This window comes from Entamoeba invadens (assembly GCF_000330505.1).
Source record: "Entamoeba invadens IP1 unplaced genomic scaffold scaff_1105074725183, whole genome shotgun sequence".
Classification (NCBI taxonomy): domain Eukaryota; phylum Evosea; order Mastigamoebida; family Endamoebidae; genus Entamoeba; species Entamoeba invadens.
Window position 1 is genome coordinate 450,859 of NW_004443692.1, and position 16,801 is coordinate 467,659.

A 16,801-nucleotide genomic window follows, 5' to 3' on the forward strand; every position below is an offset into this window, starting at 1 on the left:
ATGTTATATTTTATAGTTTATATATCTATATTTTATATATTTATAATTTATAGTTTATATATTTATAGTTTATAGTTTATATATGTATAGTTTATTATTATCAATACAAAACTAGTCGAATAACAACAAAAGCAATTACTTTGAATCACTCAAACTATATCCCAGATAACCAGCCAGTCCAAAAACATGCAACACTATAACTGCGTTTGTTGCGGTTCGATCACAAACGATCCACAGTGGAACGTGATGAACTTTGAGCACGTATAGAATAGTTGTACACTGTCGATTTGCTTATTGAGGACACCTTCAATCATATACCTGTTGTTCACCATCTCGTCTTTGACAAGCTGTAAATCTCCGATGTCTGAACTTGATAATTTCATTTCAAAACAGTTGAATGGTTTTGTGGGCAATTTGAGCTCGATAATGTTGTCACTATTGAATTTGAGGATCCCAGACACTTCATCATTGATGCTACATTTGAAAGATGGCTGCACAGCATACACTATTCCAAGCACCCCAAACCCTAAGATCAAGAATCCCAATAACGTCGTCGACACAAAACAGAACGACAAATTCATGATTTTGTGCAAAAAGATCAACAACGCAACTAATGTCAAAGCAGCAACGGTCAGACCAGCCGCACTTTGAAACGAAGCCGCACCCATCACAACCGAGAATGTCAAACAGAGCAAAAAGAGGAATAGAAAGATCGATATTGTTATGAAGTGGAATGTTCGCCACTCCCACACTATTCTCCGATACCGCACCATCTCCCACAACTCTCGCCACTTCAACACAAGCGAGAAATAAATTCCAACTGTTGTAAATATGAAAAACCCCCATATCACATATTGATCTTCATATGTGAATGGAAGTATAACACACATCATCGTCATGATAGCCGCAATGTACAACACAACAGGCGCCGGCCCAAACGAGAACATGTATATCGGCTCTTGCGCCTTTTCAATGCATTTCTCTAACTCAATTTGGTCTTGTTTCTGCTTCTTTCGTATTTCATTGGCAAGGTCAAGAGCAACGGAAACCCGCTCTTGTAAACACCCAAAATTGCCGTCTTCGGGCGTTTCGATTTCGCCAATCTCTTTATTCAGCTGTTTCAAACTCTCCACCAAGAAGGGTATAATACCCAACACGTCCACACTCAAAGTCCCCGTCTGTTCATCGGTATGGACCAAATCGGGTAATACCTGCTTCACCTCTTGTGCGACAAATCCAAGTCGCATTTGTGGCGAATTTTTGTACTTGTACTGCTTCCCAACCAACTGCGAAATACTCTCAAGACAGTCAGAAAGTGGTCTGATATGGCACTTTGTTCTTTCGTCGGATCTTACAAAATACCCGTTCTCAGCAAGGACTTCTCCATAAATGTGGAGGCGGTGTAATGTGTTGGATATGTTGTAAATTCGCATGAAATCGCCCTTCTGCAATTCATTATTTAATATCTGTTGTGCGTTGCTTGCCTGGACCTCCATAGAGTTCACAAGAATATCCCAGTCGTTGCCTTGTCCAATTTGGATTGGTATTGAAAGGGGTTGAACCTCCATGGAGTTTGTTTGTTCTGCCGTTGAGTTTGTTTGGTCTTGTGAATTCTGGTAGTTCTGTTCGATCATCATAGGCTGTTGTATAGGCAACACACCCTGAAGTGGATTCTGTTGTAATGGCTGTTGCATGGGAATGACATTTTGGATAACACTCTGAGGCATTTGCATCCCACTTTGAACCACATTTTGTTGCAACATAGGAATACTGTTTTGAAGCAAATTTTGTTGCATTTGTTGTTGGATTGGAACTGTGTTTTGCACACCAGTGGTATTTGTTGGGGTCATTTGATACTGAAACTGCCCCATTTGCATACTGTCAAATTGGTTGTACTGTTCCATTGGTTGTTGTTGGTAAGCAGAGTATTGTGTGTATTGTTCCTGCGCCATCTGTGGGAGCATTTGTTGCATCTGAGGAATTGTTTGCATTGTAGTTCCCATTGGGCTAAGCAAGTTTGTCATCGTAACTTGGGGGTGTGGTGGTACTGAGTTTGAGCTATTATTCGAGTTATTCACCGTCGCGTTATTGATTTCGTTTTGTTCCTCATCATCTTCGCCGTCATCTGCGTCGTCTTGTTGTGCCTTCTTTTTATCGGACACGAGTTGTGTCATGTACTTTTCACACAATTTTTTCACCACGTCTTTTTTCGTCACGTTTTTGTAAGGGACGTCCTCGTATACACCTGGTTGAGTTTCGGTCAAAACTTTTCTCAAATGAGTATCCCAAATATGACTATACAAATTATATCTACCATATCAGTATTCCTTTAAAACGATTTCTGTGGACGTTTATTTATAAGTAATTAAAATAGGAACAAACCGTGTTTTTAATGGGTCGGAACATCCTTCAAATGTGCATTGCCAATTTTTCTTTCGGTGTTTTCTCGTCCGTGGAATTTCAGCGGAGTCCACTACTATTTTGGATGGGAGTTTTGATGTAGGATTGACTTGCATCTCACTGTCTGTTTATCTATTTTTTGTAGAAATCATAAATGAAAATAATAAAATTATACTAAAATTTACTATATACGTACTAAATTTCATTCAATAAAACTAAAAGTTGTTTAATAGTATTATAATAGAATTTGTTTTAGATCAACTTTGATGTAACTCAATACAACTTAAAAACTCATCCAAACAATTTGTTTATGACTGGGGCGCCACACTCGTCATAATCTTCCTTCTTAATTGTCAAATTGCCATAACCGGTCAATAAAGCAAAGACAGAGCCCCCATCCAATTTCCAAACTTTCTTTCCATCATTGCGTCCACGCGTATTCGATTTTGAGGTGCAATTGTTTTCAACTCTTTCGAAAGTCGATTTTCAAAGCCTGCAAATAGATTTGCAGCACCGGATAACACAACATTCTCGTATAAGTACTGTTGTGTTTTTTTGTCGCATTTAAGGACTGAATTATACACGGCTTCATGTACACCAATTTCTTCTGAATTCACAACAAAAGGCATGAAAAATGCTTCGGTACATTTAAACAGTTCGTTTCCTAAATCCAATACTCTTCCGTCTGGAAGTGTATATTTCTGGTGCTCCACTTGTTGTATTTTTTCATTATAATCGAGAACAACATACCCCTTTCTTTCTTTGATATCTCTTGCAGTCTCTTTGTCTATTGTCGTGAATTGGGTTATTGTGTTTTCATTGAGCATTGTTAAAAGGTACTCATCAATTTTCTCACCTCCAATACGAAGAGTAGTTAGTGACTTTTCAATGCACTTTCCATCATCAAAAGATAAACAATGAGAAGACGACAACCCACAGTCCAACACCACTCCTCGTGTTCTTCCTGTTATACACAACCCAAACAATTCTTGTAATGCAAAACAAAGTGATGGAACTTGAAAAGTCTCGAACATCACATGTGATGTCTTTACTCTTGCAGCTCCGTTGTTGTTTGGAGACTCTGAAAGAAGTACTCCTTTCTCTTTTGGGTTAACAAACAAATCATTAAAGTGTGTCTCCCATATCTTTTCCATTTCATCGAAGTTGGTGATTACTCCGTCATGTATTGGGTATATCAAATTGTACAAATTATGATCGACACGTCCTGTGTTGAAGTCAAAAAGAGCATTCGCCACACAACACCTGTTATCCAATTTTGAATATCCAACCACTGTTGGAAAGTAAGACCGAGGTGCTTCATCACCAGCAAATCCAGCTCGTGTAGAATATGATCCATTATCAAATACAATTGTACAACAGTCTTCTTCCATGAGGTATTATATTATTTAGTTTATAAACTAATAGTACTAATATATTATTATTTTTAGCAATAACAACGTGGCAATGCTATTACATAGTTATGTATTCTAATAACTTAACTATAATAACTTAACTATATTCACGCATTTTTAACACTGAATTTCTTATGATAGAGAACAAGGAGCGTGACTCAAAAGAAGGGCACTTTTCGATGATATCTTCGATGGTAAACATTTTGATATCTATGATGCTTTCCAATTTCGGACAATCGTAAAACGCTCGCTTTTGTATTCGTTTTACATTTCTACCAACTTGTACCGTCTTGAGAAGATCAAACCCCGAAAAACAGAACTCCCCTATTTCATCAATCTCAGGTGGAACTGTGTAACTTGCTGAGATGTTGTCTTCTATATCCTTTCGAGTCAGAACATCAATAAGCTTACCCGTTTCGTAAATACACACATTTTCATTATGAGTACATCGGTTTATAGACTTTTCTACAGTAAAATGTTGAATGTTTTGACACATTGTGTGACTCAGTTGAATCACTCCTTTCTCTTCAATACTAATATTTTTCAATTTTTCGCATCCCTCAAAAATTCCCAACATCAAAAACACCGAACTTTCTACTTTGACACTCTCTACATTGATACAATCCAAGAACGCACCATATCCTATCTGTGTGACAGTTTGAGGTATTTTAACATGACACAACCCCCGACAACATGAAAAGCACATTGTTTCTATGATTTCAACATTATTCAAGTCGATTGAGTCGAGCGAATAACATCTCTTAAAACAGTTTCTTTCAAGCACTTTTACTGTGTCTGGGATATTGACTTGAGACAGACTGTAGCACTCCAAAAACGCTTCACTGCAAATCCGAGTGATTCCATTTGGCAGATTTATTTCTTTCAAGTTCAAACACGAGAAAAATGAGAGCATGGGAAGTTCTTTAATGTTCTGAGGTAATATGATGCGCGTGAGCGAGAAACAGCTATAAAACACACCTTCCCCAATCGTTGTTACTGAATTTCCAATAACAACATCTTTCAATTCCGAGCAGCTGTTAAACGCGAACTTCCCTATTGTTACAACAGTGTTTGGAATCTCTATGTGTTTCATTGAGAAGCAGAAGTTGAAACAGAATTTGGGGATTTTACTGACGTTCGAGGGAATTGCAATTCCAAGAAGTGCTTTACACTCTGTAAACGAAGTTTTCTCAAATGTGGATAAATTCCGACTCAACACCACTTTCTCGAGTATCTCGTTCTTTTGAAAAGCACTTCTGTGGAGTTTTGTGACACTTCTTGGCATGACATAAATTTTCGCGTGATTCGGCGCAACGAAGGAAAGTGTTTTTAAATTTGGAGGTGGGACCGGGTACATTTCAAAGTCCGATGAAATGTAGTCGATGACTGGGCACGCTATTTTAAACTGATGAAACATTTGTTCCTCTTGGACACTAACAGCTCCGTTATAACACGTCAGCCCTTTAATTTCTTCAATGTTGAAACAGTCGATAAACACATTTCGAGAGAACACAATGTCATTGCCATTTTCAAATACAATAGAACGAAGATGCTTACACTTCATGAAAGCCTCTCGACCTATTTTCCGAACTGTAGAAAAGATTGTTAGACTCTCTAGTGTAGTGTTGTTGTAAAATGCGTGTGATCGAATACGAGTCACATTCGATGGAATCACTAATTTCTTGGATTTCACCCCGCTCATGCTTTTCCTCCACAACTCACATGTAACATCCTGTGGTACCTCAAATTCTTGTTTGTCTTTAATGATATTTGAAACACATTTTTTAGTCATAACAACTTGATTCACGTAATTTCCCAACTTCTTGTATATCCGATTTTCAAAGTACGTCGCTTGTATGTTTGCCTCTTCATTACATTGCAATGAAGTCAATTTGTCGCACAACAGTACCGCGTTTTTCCTCACATTTTGAAGTCTTGGCGCGATTATAGTTTCGAGTTTGACACAATTGCAAAAGGCGTTTTGTCGTATGTTACTGACGCCTCTCATTTCGACGTAAAGAAGTCCAACACAGTCTTTAAACACACATTTTTCAATTTCTATGACGGAGCTTGGGATGGTCATCGAAGTCAGAAATATGTTATTTTCAAATGCGTTTGACGATATTCTTGTCAATGAAGTTGCCAAATATATATTTTTCAAATGAGGGCATGACGCAAACGCTTTTTCCCCAATTGTCTCTATACCGTCTCGGAGCACAATGTTCTTCAGATAGGCATTTGCCTGATAGCATCCATTGCCTACTCTATTGCAAACGGTTGGAATCGACAACCTGTCGCTCTTAAACGACGTTTCTCCATTCATCGAGTTTGTGTCGTCGACATCCTTTTCTTCGAAGTTATAAAACATTTTGATGCATTTCGGTATATTACACTTTAAAGTAGTGTACTCGCTGTACGACAACTCGCAACAAAACTCCCCAAAGTTGTTTGTTGGGAAATTCAGACTTGTTAAGTTGGAACACCCCCAAAACGAGTTGGTTGAAATGTTCATCATGGCTGAAGGTAACAAAAGACTTTCAAGGCTGACACACCCTCTAAAACACTCGCCGTTGAGACAATTCAGTTTCGACGGTATTTTGAGTGACTTGAGAGAGGTACAATTCATGAACGCCTTCTCCCCAAACAGTGTGATGTCGTCATTTAAAACAACTTTTGTGAGTGCGCTGCAGTCTTTGCAAAGTGCAAATGGAACATTTTTGACTGGCGACCTAATAACAACGGACTTCAACCCTTCGCAATACCCAAACAGTTGGAAGCCGATCTCTTCGACGTTCTCTGGAATAACAATAGATGTCAAACTCATACAATTAAAGAAACAACCCGAGCCAATTGAAGTCACTGATGAGCTTATCACAAAATTTTTGAGTTTGGTGCATGACTCGAAGCATAACAAAGGAAGACTTTTGATGTCTGAGAAGGTGAACTGCGTCATATTGAGACAACTTCGGAATGCCGATGGTTCTATCTTATTCACTTGTGAAGGAAGAACAAATGTATCGAACTGCGAATTTTCAAAACAATTTTTGGTGATGATGGAAACTTCCTTTGGTAGAGTTTTGAACGTGTTGAGTTCACTTGCTGTTAATGAAACTTTGTAGCACTTTGGCTTTGGAATTTGCTTTTGTTTATCAAGATACTCAGTGTATGTGAGTGGATAGTCGTAAGCAAAAAGATCGACAAATGGGATGTGTCGGTCGTTTTTGGAGTAGAGGTATTGAGTTTCAATTCGAGGAAAGAGCGTTTGCGATGTGATGGGAATCGGGTTGTAATGAAACTTTTCAAGTGTTTCTTTGAACTTTTTGCATACACAAATAACATTGATGAAATCGCATCGGTATAAAAAGTACTTCGCGACAATCAGCAAAGAATAGCTGTCGAGTTTGCTCATCAATTTGCTAATACTTGTTTCATTCTAATTCTCAAAAAAATCTCAAAATTTCTGTATTTAACTATTTAACTAAAATTACTAAATTAAAGAAAATGGTTCATTTTACTCATTTAAATAGATATAAAATATAGTACTTTTATCATAGTTATAAATTTTGTTATTTCAAAATCAGGTAATTTTTTTAAATCAAAAACTTGGTATTCTCTAGGATTTGCACCCAAAAATTTTATTATCAAAAATTAGTATCGAAAAACGCTATTAAAACGTTTTTTTCCCGTTTTATTAGCTTTTTTAGATACTATTTTTTAATAATAAAATTCTCGGTGCAAAGCCAAGAATTTTTTTATTGTCCTGATTGTTATAATAAACCATATATTATAATAAAATTATAAAAGTGTATTAATAAAAGAATTGTTTTCAATGTATTATTTATAGAAAACAGAAATAACATACAACTGATGATATTAACTCGCCGACGCACCTAATCAGAGTGTCCAAAAAACGTCTAAGTCCCAAGTTAAGGAAAGGTCAAAAAAACAAATTGATTGTTTTGATAAACGAACTGATTAAAAAAATAAAAATAGATTATAAAAACTACAATCACCACAAAAACTATCAATTGGTTTAAAATTTTATTTTTTGATAATACAACTTAATAAACAAAAAAATAATTGATATTTGTTGGTTATTCAAATACATGTATATATTTGTCTGATAAAAATTAAACCAATTAAGAGTAAAAATTTATTACCCAAGATACATTATTCATGCGCATCAACACATTTTTGCGTTAATAAACACACAAATCATTGTTTTTTATTGATGTAAACACAACCAAAAACTTATTCACTTTTCTTTTTGCGCGTATTGATTTTTATCACAGTAGATGTTGCATATTTCAATTTGAGTCTTTTATTTACAGTTGTTGTTTTCATATTAATTTTTGATGAATACCCGTAATAAGAAAAAAGTGATTCAACACATGAAGAGGTTGGAATAAGACATATTAAAACTTGTACAAGTTGAGTCAAATAAGGAAATGTTGCTGTTCCAAATAAGTCAAGCGCATCAAGTAAATTAAACGTTTCAATAGAATTTTCCTTTAATAATTCATTTATTTTATTTCCATTTTGTTTGATCATTAATTTAATTTTTTCAAGTTCTGAGTTAATTTCAAAAAATCCACTTTCAACTTTAATTTGTTTGTTTTTTAAATACCTTTCAGGGAAAGTAAAACAATCAATGAAAGGTTGTAAATTTTGTTTTTCTTCTAAAAGTAATCTGACTTCATTTAAGTTCTCTATTTTTGCACCAGTTTTTGCAGTCGTGATATTACAAAAACGTAATTTAAGTGCATCCAAAAATCCACTAATCACCGCTCCACAACCACATACTAAATCATTTGAATCAAAGTATAAATATTTTAATACATTTGGAAAATCATCAAATATACCCATTGAAATATCATATTCCCTTTTTTCCATGTCAAATATCAATAAATTTATCATATCAATTTCATCATAAATCATGCCAAATTTTTCTTGCATTGTATCACAAACGATTTTCGTTTGTTTCAAAATGTCTAAATATAAACCCAGAAACGACAGAAACAACGGGTCTTTTAAGTCAAACAAATCTTTTCTCTTTCCCATGAATAAATAATATAAATTGTTTTTTTTGGTTTACTATTTCATTATGTTTTTCAATAAGACAATTAGTAATTGTTAAATCATAACCTGTTATAGTAATAAAATTGTCCAATTCTAAAACATTTTATAAAACAAATTTGACCAAATTTTCATAGAAAAACCACCTTGTATTTGACAAAGTGGGTATTTTACAAAACTTCACTCCTTTTTCACTTTCAAAATTATTCCATTCTGTAATAATACTATCAGAACATATACAATTTAAAAACTTGAGTACAATTTGACCATCATGAGTTTTCCACAAATAACCTTCGGCAACATTCAATCTATGACACGTACAATAAAAAGACATATAAACATTTTCTATTAAATCAAAATCTTTTGTATTATGCAAGTTATTTTGTAATTGCAATTCATTTTTCATTTTAATCATTCTGTTTTTGACTTCTCCAATTTTAACTCCATACCCATTTCAAGACTACTCATAACACTGGCCCCATCTTGTGTGGAAAATACCAATTTCTTTATTGGAGCTTTGAATGTTTCTAAGTGATGTAATACCCATTCTTTTAAATTTTCTGAATTGGTCTTCTTGTGTATTTCTCCAATAACAAGAGTGACTTGAGCAACAGAGAGGTCTTCAAAAGCAAACCTTCCTATAAGTCTCAGAACTTTTTACCTTTCTTTTTAGTGCCGTCAAACGCCAAAGAAAAGCACACACAGTTCATAAAATATCTTTCTGTTTCAACCATGTTTTCATTGCTTAATGAATTTATTATATTTATTGTGTTGTTGTACGAAATGTGTATATTTTTCATTAAATTGTTATACACACTTTCATCCATAAATAAATTTGCAAAATTGCCAACTATGGTTTCAACTGCTTTGATTTGTTGTTTCGACATTGATGTTTTATTTTCAATTTCTGTGGTGGAAACAGAAAAAAATTTACTTAAATACACGTTGCGTTTTTTTCTTCTCTTTTTGAATGTGAAGTTGACCTCAATTGAGATTTTAGCTCTGAAATAACATTTTTGAAGTTTTGTCACAACCAATTAGTTTATAGAAATCAGACACAAGTTCATTCTTCGGAAATGAAATCACTTGGTTTTTATGTTCTTGTTCACTTTCAAAACAATTATTTTCATTTATTAAGTCCGATTGTTGTTTTATTATTTTCAAAGTTGACGGAATTTGAAGTTTTGAACGGGTGTGATAGGTTTCGTTGATGTATTTTTTCAAAATAGAGTTTTGCCTTTTCAATGTAGTTTTGTGTATGTGTTTGAAAATCATTAAAAAATAATTGGTTCTTCGGTTCTGTATATTTAGAACAATACATCTTGTGTTTTAAGTTGGTCTTGTAAATAAAACATCTTAAACAAAATAGACAAAAGTAATAAGTTTTTTTTGATTTCATATAATGGTATTGTAGAGTACTTCTTAACACAATTCAATATATTTTTTTCCTCTTTTTAAAGTTGGGTCGCGTTTGTTCGGTGATTTTTCCATTGATTTTTTAGATCTTGAATATTTTTATTAATTATAATTAAACGACAAGAACAAACAATTAAAAGATTTAATTCTCATTTATATCTTGAAATTCTTATTTTTCTTATCATTTTTATTCAAAATTTCTCATATAAATTATTTTTTTATATTTGAATGTTTAAAAATTTCAAGTAATATGGTAAGTCTTTTGTTATTGTTTTAGCTTGTGTACATAAACGTTTTGTAGATTAAGTAATTTGCTTAACATTTAAACTATTTTTATTTTTTTATTCTAAATTTGTTGGTTTTTAATTTAATATTTCGGGAAAAATATACAAACAAGATGTTATGGATTTTGTTGTAAATTATCGGGATAAATTATGGTTATTTTTGTCTCTTTCAAAAATCAATTATTTTTTGATCAAATCGATCGAAAATCCAATTTTTTTGTCATTTTTACTCCAAAATCCTTAACTTGGGACTTAAGTGCATTTTTTTGGACACTCTGACCTAATCCCCAACAAATCAATACTGTTAAAAAGAGCAGTGTTTTTGTTTTTTTGAAAAAAAATTATATTATACAGTGTAGTTCAATTATAGTAAAATGAAAATGGAATAACGAGTTCAAATCGTGAACTAAAAAACAAATAAAATGTGAAAAAAATGAAAAAAAAATATAAAATTTCATGACAAAAACGTAAAAAATGGCAAAATAAGAATACTGGTAAAATGTAATAACATTTATTTCAAAACAAACAAATATGTTTTTTATACACTAAACAAAAAAAAACTATTGGTTTTGAGTTGAAATGAAATACAAATTGCAAAAGTACCATAAACACATCAGTGATAATTAAAAAACACACAAAATATATGTACACACAATAGTCTTTATAAAAAATATAAACTGTTCAAAAAACCCATTTTATTAACTGTGTATTTTTTTCAGACAGTACGATGTAGCAAGATTTTTGACTGTTTTTTTCTGTCTATAATATATTTTTATCATCTTTTGGTATTTACCATATTGTGAGTAATCTCTTGGAGAGTGTTTATCAAAAGAAATTAAAATATAACAAGCAATCATTAAAAACAGTTTTTAATGTCAAAGCTATTATTAATTTAATAACAATTTCCCTCCATTACATATAATCCACATATTTTTATATTGTTGTCTAACTTATTTTCAAATATATGGACTGTTTAACCAATTGTTTGTTGTTGACTCTTGATATTTTGATGTATACAGTTACTTATTTTAATAATCTATTGAAAAGAGTGTTTAAAATGAATAAGGTAAACCATAACTCTATTTTTAATTTTTCAAACAACAAAAAATCAAATTTCTTTGTTTATCAATGCTATTTTATTGATTTATTTGGTGTATATTTTTAATTTTTGTTGTGTTTTACATTATGAGTAATTTATCTTTTTATTGTCAATTAAAATTAAAAATTATTATTATTATTTATATTTAGGTCGCTTGATAATCAATTGCAGAAACATCACTGTCTGTAAAAGCGATGCATAATAGATTTGTTTTATTGTTATATTATTTTACAACTATTTCGACTCATAATTTTCACTATAACACAAAAGCGTGTTACTTATTGTTAATAACAACCACTGTTATCAATTTGCGTCATTCAGTGAACATAATTAATTATATTTTTTTATTAAGACTATTATTATTTATTTGTTTTGTCAAACAAGAAATGGCAATTTTCACATTGGTTATGTGTGCTTTTTATCATCATTTTTAGATTTTATGAATAATTTTCTCAGAGTTGGCATATAATAGTCTATCTCGATAAGATTAACTATATTTTATTATGAACAACCATTTTTATTAGTCATTGTTTGTATTTTTATATTATTAAAATTTATATAACTTTCGAGCAGGACAAAAATTCAATTTAGATATTAAAACTCCTTTTTGAAATTAAATACAAAAAATGAATATTTAAAAACTATAAGTTATTACCACAATCAATCTCAGTTGATTTTACACAATGACACTTTCACATAGAGATTGATTCAACTCATAACTGGATTGAATGAGTGACATTTTTAAATATTCGCTGCGTTTTTGGGGTTTCTTTAATATATTTAAAAGTCCAAATTTGTTGTTATAAATTAATTGTTTCAAAATGCTGCATTTAAGTTTTTTATTGTTGAATTGTGTTGTATTTATTAAATAATAAATCAAATGATTAATTTGATAACTTTCAAATTTGCTTTCTTTTATATTTGCCAAACATTATTTTCAATTACAAAATCAAACATCAAGTGGTCGCAATTGACTGTTTATGGGGTAATACAACCACAACAACAAAACTGTGTTATGTATCCGAAACGTCAATTTTATTAACATAAGTATCAAAAAATCAACCATTGTTCGAGTTTACAAATATTTTTAATTATTTTTTGTTTTTAATTAATGTTTTAGAAATGATACAAAATGTTTTTTTCAACTTGTAACAATAAATATTATATTTTACTATAATTTGCTAAAGCCGACTTTCCCCACCAACTCTTTATTATTTAGGTTGTAATTTTTGTTCTGTTTTGTTTTTAAATTTTTATATAAAAAAATAAATGCACAAAATGATTTTTTGGTATAAAAAATAAATAATTCCATTATGGTAATTGTAAATTATTTGTTTTTATTTATTTTTTCAGAAAAATCACCTAATAATATTTCAAAATTATTTAAACAGTTTTGGGACAAATTTTTAAAAAACTGTTAAAAAGAGCAGTATTGGGTTGTCGGCGAGTTAATACTATTTATATTAATTAATATATCAATTATAACTAATAATATATTTATCAATAAAGTATAGTTAAAAACGACAATTGGGTGGACTATGGTTGAACTAACCACAAAAGAGTCAGAAGAATGATTAAGAAATTTTTGCAACATCAGCGATGAGTTGTGCAAATTCTTGCGTTTGGCATGCTGATTTAAGGAATGGGTGTCCAAGGAGTTGGTCTGAAGTTGCTCTATTTTCCGGAATAGTCTCCAAACAACTTCCGACAAAGTTGTTCATCTCACGACTCCATTTGTCTGCGTTTTTCAATGGTGGGATACCTTTTGTTGTGATCAAGAACAACGCTCTGAGTGGTGGGAATTCCATATAAGCTAAATGATTAGTATAATTATAGTATTAAATAGTAAATACAAAACTATTCACAAAACAAACGAGGATCTCCTTCTGCCATTTCCATGACCATAATCCCAAGTGACCAAATATCGATTTTCACTCCATAGTCATGCCCACGGATTAACTCTGGAGCCATCCAATATGGAGTACCAACAACAGTACTTCTGTTCTTTTGTTTTTGATTGAGTTGAGCGGCGTATCCGAAATCAGCCAGTTTGACCTTCCCGTCGTTAGTTAACAACATATTGTCCGACTTGATATCTCTGTGAATGCAATTCAAGTTGTGAATGAAGTTAAGTGCTTGTAATGTTTCTCTGCAGACAAAGGCGATATGAGTTTCGCCCATTTGAATGGTGTCGTGGTTCTCTAATATATCCGTCAAGCATCCCCCGTCCATGAATTCCATCGACATCCACATCAACTTTTTAGCAGGCAAGTAAAACGCCTCATAGAAAGTGACGACGTTGGGGTGTTTACATCCTTTCATCAACGATATTTCTGTCGCAATCAGCTTCTCGTTGTCTTGGTTGACTTCCATCTGTTTCAAAGCAACTACAATGCCGTCCGCTTTTCTCTTCGCAGAGAAGACTTCACCAGAAGCACCTTCACCAATCTTCTCAAAGTCGGAGTAGAAGTCACGGGGGTCTTGTTCGTTGGTGACTTCCTTCAAAGTGACCTTTTCGACGTCTTCCGGAAGTGGGTCGACCATTGCCTTTGGTTGTTTAATTTCGGTCGATGGGGGCGGAAGGTTTTTGTCTTTCCCAGTGGACGTGTTCTGTATTGTAAAGTTCAAGACATCCTTCACGACTTCTCTGTTTTTGTTGTAATCTTCCATAGTAATACCACCGTCGGTTAAGTACTTCTCCCACCCTTCTGGAAGACCAATGTACCCAAGATTTGCATCGAAGTCGACATGAACAACTTGTTTCATCCCATCAGGCCGTGTCAAGGAAGAATCGATAGTATTGTTGATTGCAGTGACCCAACGCTCGGCTTGGTCTTTACATGGAGCGTTAAAGATATATTGCTTTTGGAGTTGTTTGGAGTCGACTTTTATGTACGAATCTCCCATTGAAGTCAATAGGGAGACTACTGTCCGCTTGAGAGGGATAGTCAGAATGGGCGAAGTCTTAGTCGGGTTGTCGAAGACAAAAATGTCCGTCTTTGTTAAACGGACCCATTTCCTTTTCCAACTTTTCATGATCCCGGACTGCTTCGATAGATACCCCTCGAAGACCGAGTTGGTCCAGTTATTCTTCATGTCATTCTTTTTGTTCATACACAAACAAAAACATATAGAAACAAACGGTTGCCATTTTGGTTCTGATTTATTAGTTCATTCTTTTTTATTCAACTCCTCCTTGTTTTGGGACAGCGATGGCATTGCGTTTTTTTGGTCAACTCTTGGGGAAGTGTCAATTACTTCTTTGCCACTTTTTTTCATTTTTGTGATGGGTATTCAAATTTGCCATTGTTGCATGGCACTTTTTGTGTGGTTCTTTTTCTTAAGGTTGAATCAGTCCCGCGTTTGAGTCGACTTTCATGCCACTATTACACTAATATTCATTTACAATATTTTCTCATTATGTATTATTTAACTTTTCAAACTATATGATACCTATAAAATAAAGTTATTATTTGAAAGTAATTTATTTCTAAAATCAGTAACTTGTTTTTATTATGAGGTAAGTTGACACAACAATTGATTTTGCTTTTTGTATTATTAATAATTGTTATTATAGTCCCAATATACTAATTTTATTATAATATATAATACAAAATAAATCATTGATACGAGTATGTATTATAATTTTATTATATTTATTAAAACAAGCCTATTTCATGTTTAACAAATGAATAAAAAAATGAACAAAACTATTTTAAAATGTTCATCATTTTTATATTTTTTAAACTTTGAAATTTTCTCGATTTATAATTTAAAAAAAAGTTTTTTTTCTTTATTAACACTTAAAATAACGCCCTTGTTTTTGTTTTGGCCTGTTTTTATGGGGATATTAATCCATTTTTTAATGATTTTCCTTTTTTGGCTTGTGTATTGTTTATGCACATAATACAATCTCTAAAAAATGGAAATTTATTTAATAAACTCGAGATTTCCCGATTTTTAGACCACTTGAATTTTGTTCAATGTTATTTAAAGCGTTAATAATTATTTCAATTTTTTGTTAATCTGAATTTAGTCAATTATTAATTTTTTATCAAGTTATTTAATTTAGATTAATTTTTTTGATTAAAAATAATAACATTTTTTTGTTTTATTATTATTTATAAATTTATTATAGTTTTAAATTTATTATTTTTTGTAATTTGAATTAAATAAAAAATGATAATAAAACAAAAAAAATAAAACTCAAACCAAGTTGTTTCAAAATTTTTTTAACAAATTTTTCTTTTAAAAAATCTATAAATGGAATAATTGGAAAAAAATAAAAAAATAAGTGTTATTATAATGAATTAAACTATATATGATAATATTTTAATTATACTGATGTACTTCATAATTTTAACAAACATCATTTGTAACTCTATTGATCTGTGAATAATATACCCTACGATGTCTAAAGACGTTTATTGTGGAATAGATTTGGGCACCACTTATACTTCTGTTGGTGTATATGAGGGTGGTAATGTCCGATGTTTGACTGATGAATTTAATTCAAGTTGTATTCCCTCATTAGTTTCGTTTACAGAAAACGACTGTAAAGTTGGACGTCCCCCTTTTTCATGCACATGTGTGATTCAAGAGATTAAACGGTTTCTTGGTAAAGATTGGGAAGATTTAAAGTCGGATAAGGGACTTAAGAGTCTCCTCGATAAGAATCAAAATGATTACATCGATATAGAAGGGAAAATTGGGATCGGTATTGAACGCCCTACAAACAGTGATGAAATTCGAACACTTTATTTAACTCCTGAAGACGTTTCCGCAATCATTTTACTCAAAATCAAACAAATTGTATTGAGCAAATACCCTGGCAAAAATATCAAAGCAATCGTTGGTGTTCCCGCCTCTTTTGGCGACAAAGAGAAAGCTGCGACACAAGCTGCAGTTAAAATGGCTGGTATTGAGTTAATTCGAACGGTCAATGAACCGACTGCTGCTGCAAGAGCGTACAAAATGAAAGAAGGCACCCTCTTTGTATTTGACTTTGGTGGAGGAACACTTGACATCTCCATAGTAACGTTTAAAAATGGGTCATTGAGTAAAACAGTGACTTCAAAAGGAGACCCATTTTTAGGTGGTAATGACATGATACT

The 16,801-nt window shown here is 32.3% G+C and overlaps 5 protein-coding genes across 5 annotated transcripts; 1 reads left to right on the forward strand and 4 right to left on the reverse strand.

The window, feature by feature from the left end:
* Positions 1-194: 194 nt before the first annotated feature.
* EIN_179130 (hypothetical protein) lies at positions 195-2,516 on the reverse strand (the record flags this gene model as incomplete). The annotated part of the gene is made up of 2 exons (XM_004260649.1): positions 195-2,310; positions 2,383-2,516. The coding sequence occupies 2 exons, from the start codon at positions 2,514-2,516 to the stop codon at positions 195-197; spliced, it is 2,250 nt and encodes a 749-aa protein (XP_004260697.1).
* Positions 2,517-2,771: 255 nt separating this feature from the next.
* EIN_179140 (actin, plasmodial isoform, putative) lies at positions 2,772-3,791 on the reverse strand (the record flags this gene model as incomplete). The annotated part of the gene is made up of 1 exon (XM_004260650.1): positions 2,772-3,791. The coding sequence occupies one exon, from the start codon at positions 3,789-3,791 to the stop codon at positions 2,772-2,774; it is 1,020 nt and encodes a 339-aa protein (XP_004260698.1).
* Positions 3,792-3,909: 118 nt separating this feature from the next.
* EIN_179150 (hypothetical protein) lies at positions 3,910-7,221 on the reverse strand (the record flags this gene model as incomplete). The annotated part of the gene is made up of 1 exon (XM_004260651.1): positions 3,910-7,221. The coding sequence occupies one exon, from the start codon at positions 7,219-7,221 to the stop codon at positions 3,910-3,912; it is 3,312 nt and encodes a 1,103-aa protein (XP_004260699.1).
* Positions 7,222-13,261: 6,040 nt separating this feature from the next.
* EIN_179160 (serine/threonine protein kinase PAK, putative) lies at positions 13,262-14,783 on the reverse strand (the record flags this gene model as incomplete). Its single annotated transcript, XM_004260652.1, has 2 exons — positions 13,262-13,500; positions 13,562-14,783. The coding sequence occupies 2 exons, from the start codon at positions 14,781-14,783 to the stop codon at positions 13,262-13,264; spliced, it is 1,461 nt and encodes a 486-aa protein (XP_004260700.1).
* A 1,314-nt stretch (positions 14,784-16,097) lies between these two features.
* On the forward strand, positions 16,098-16,799 carry EIN_179170 (heat shock protein, putative; the record flags this gene model as incomplete). Its single annotated transcript, XM_004260653.1, has 1 exon — positions 16,098-16,799. A coding segment is annotated over one exon (702 nt), but the record flags the coding sequence as incomplete, so codon positions are not given.
* Positions 16,800-16,801: the final 2 nt, after the last annotated feature.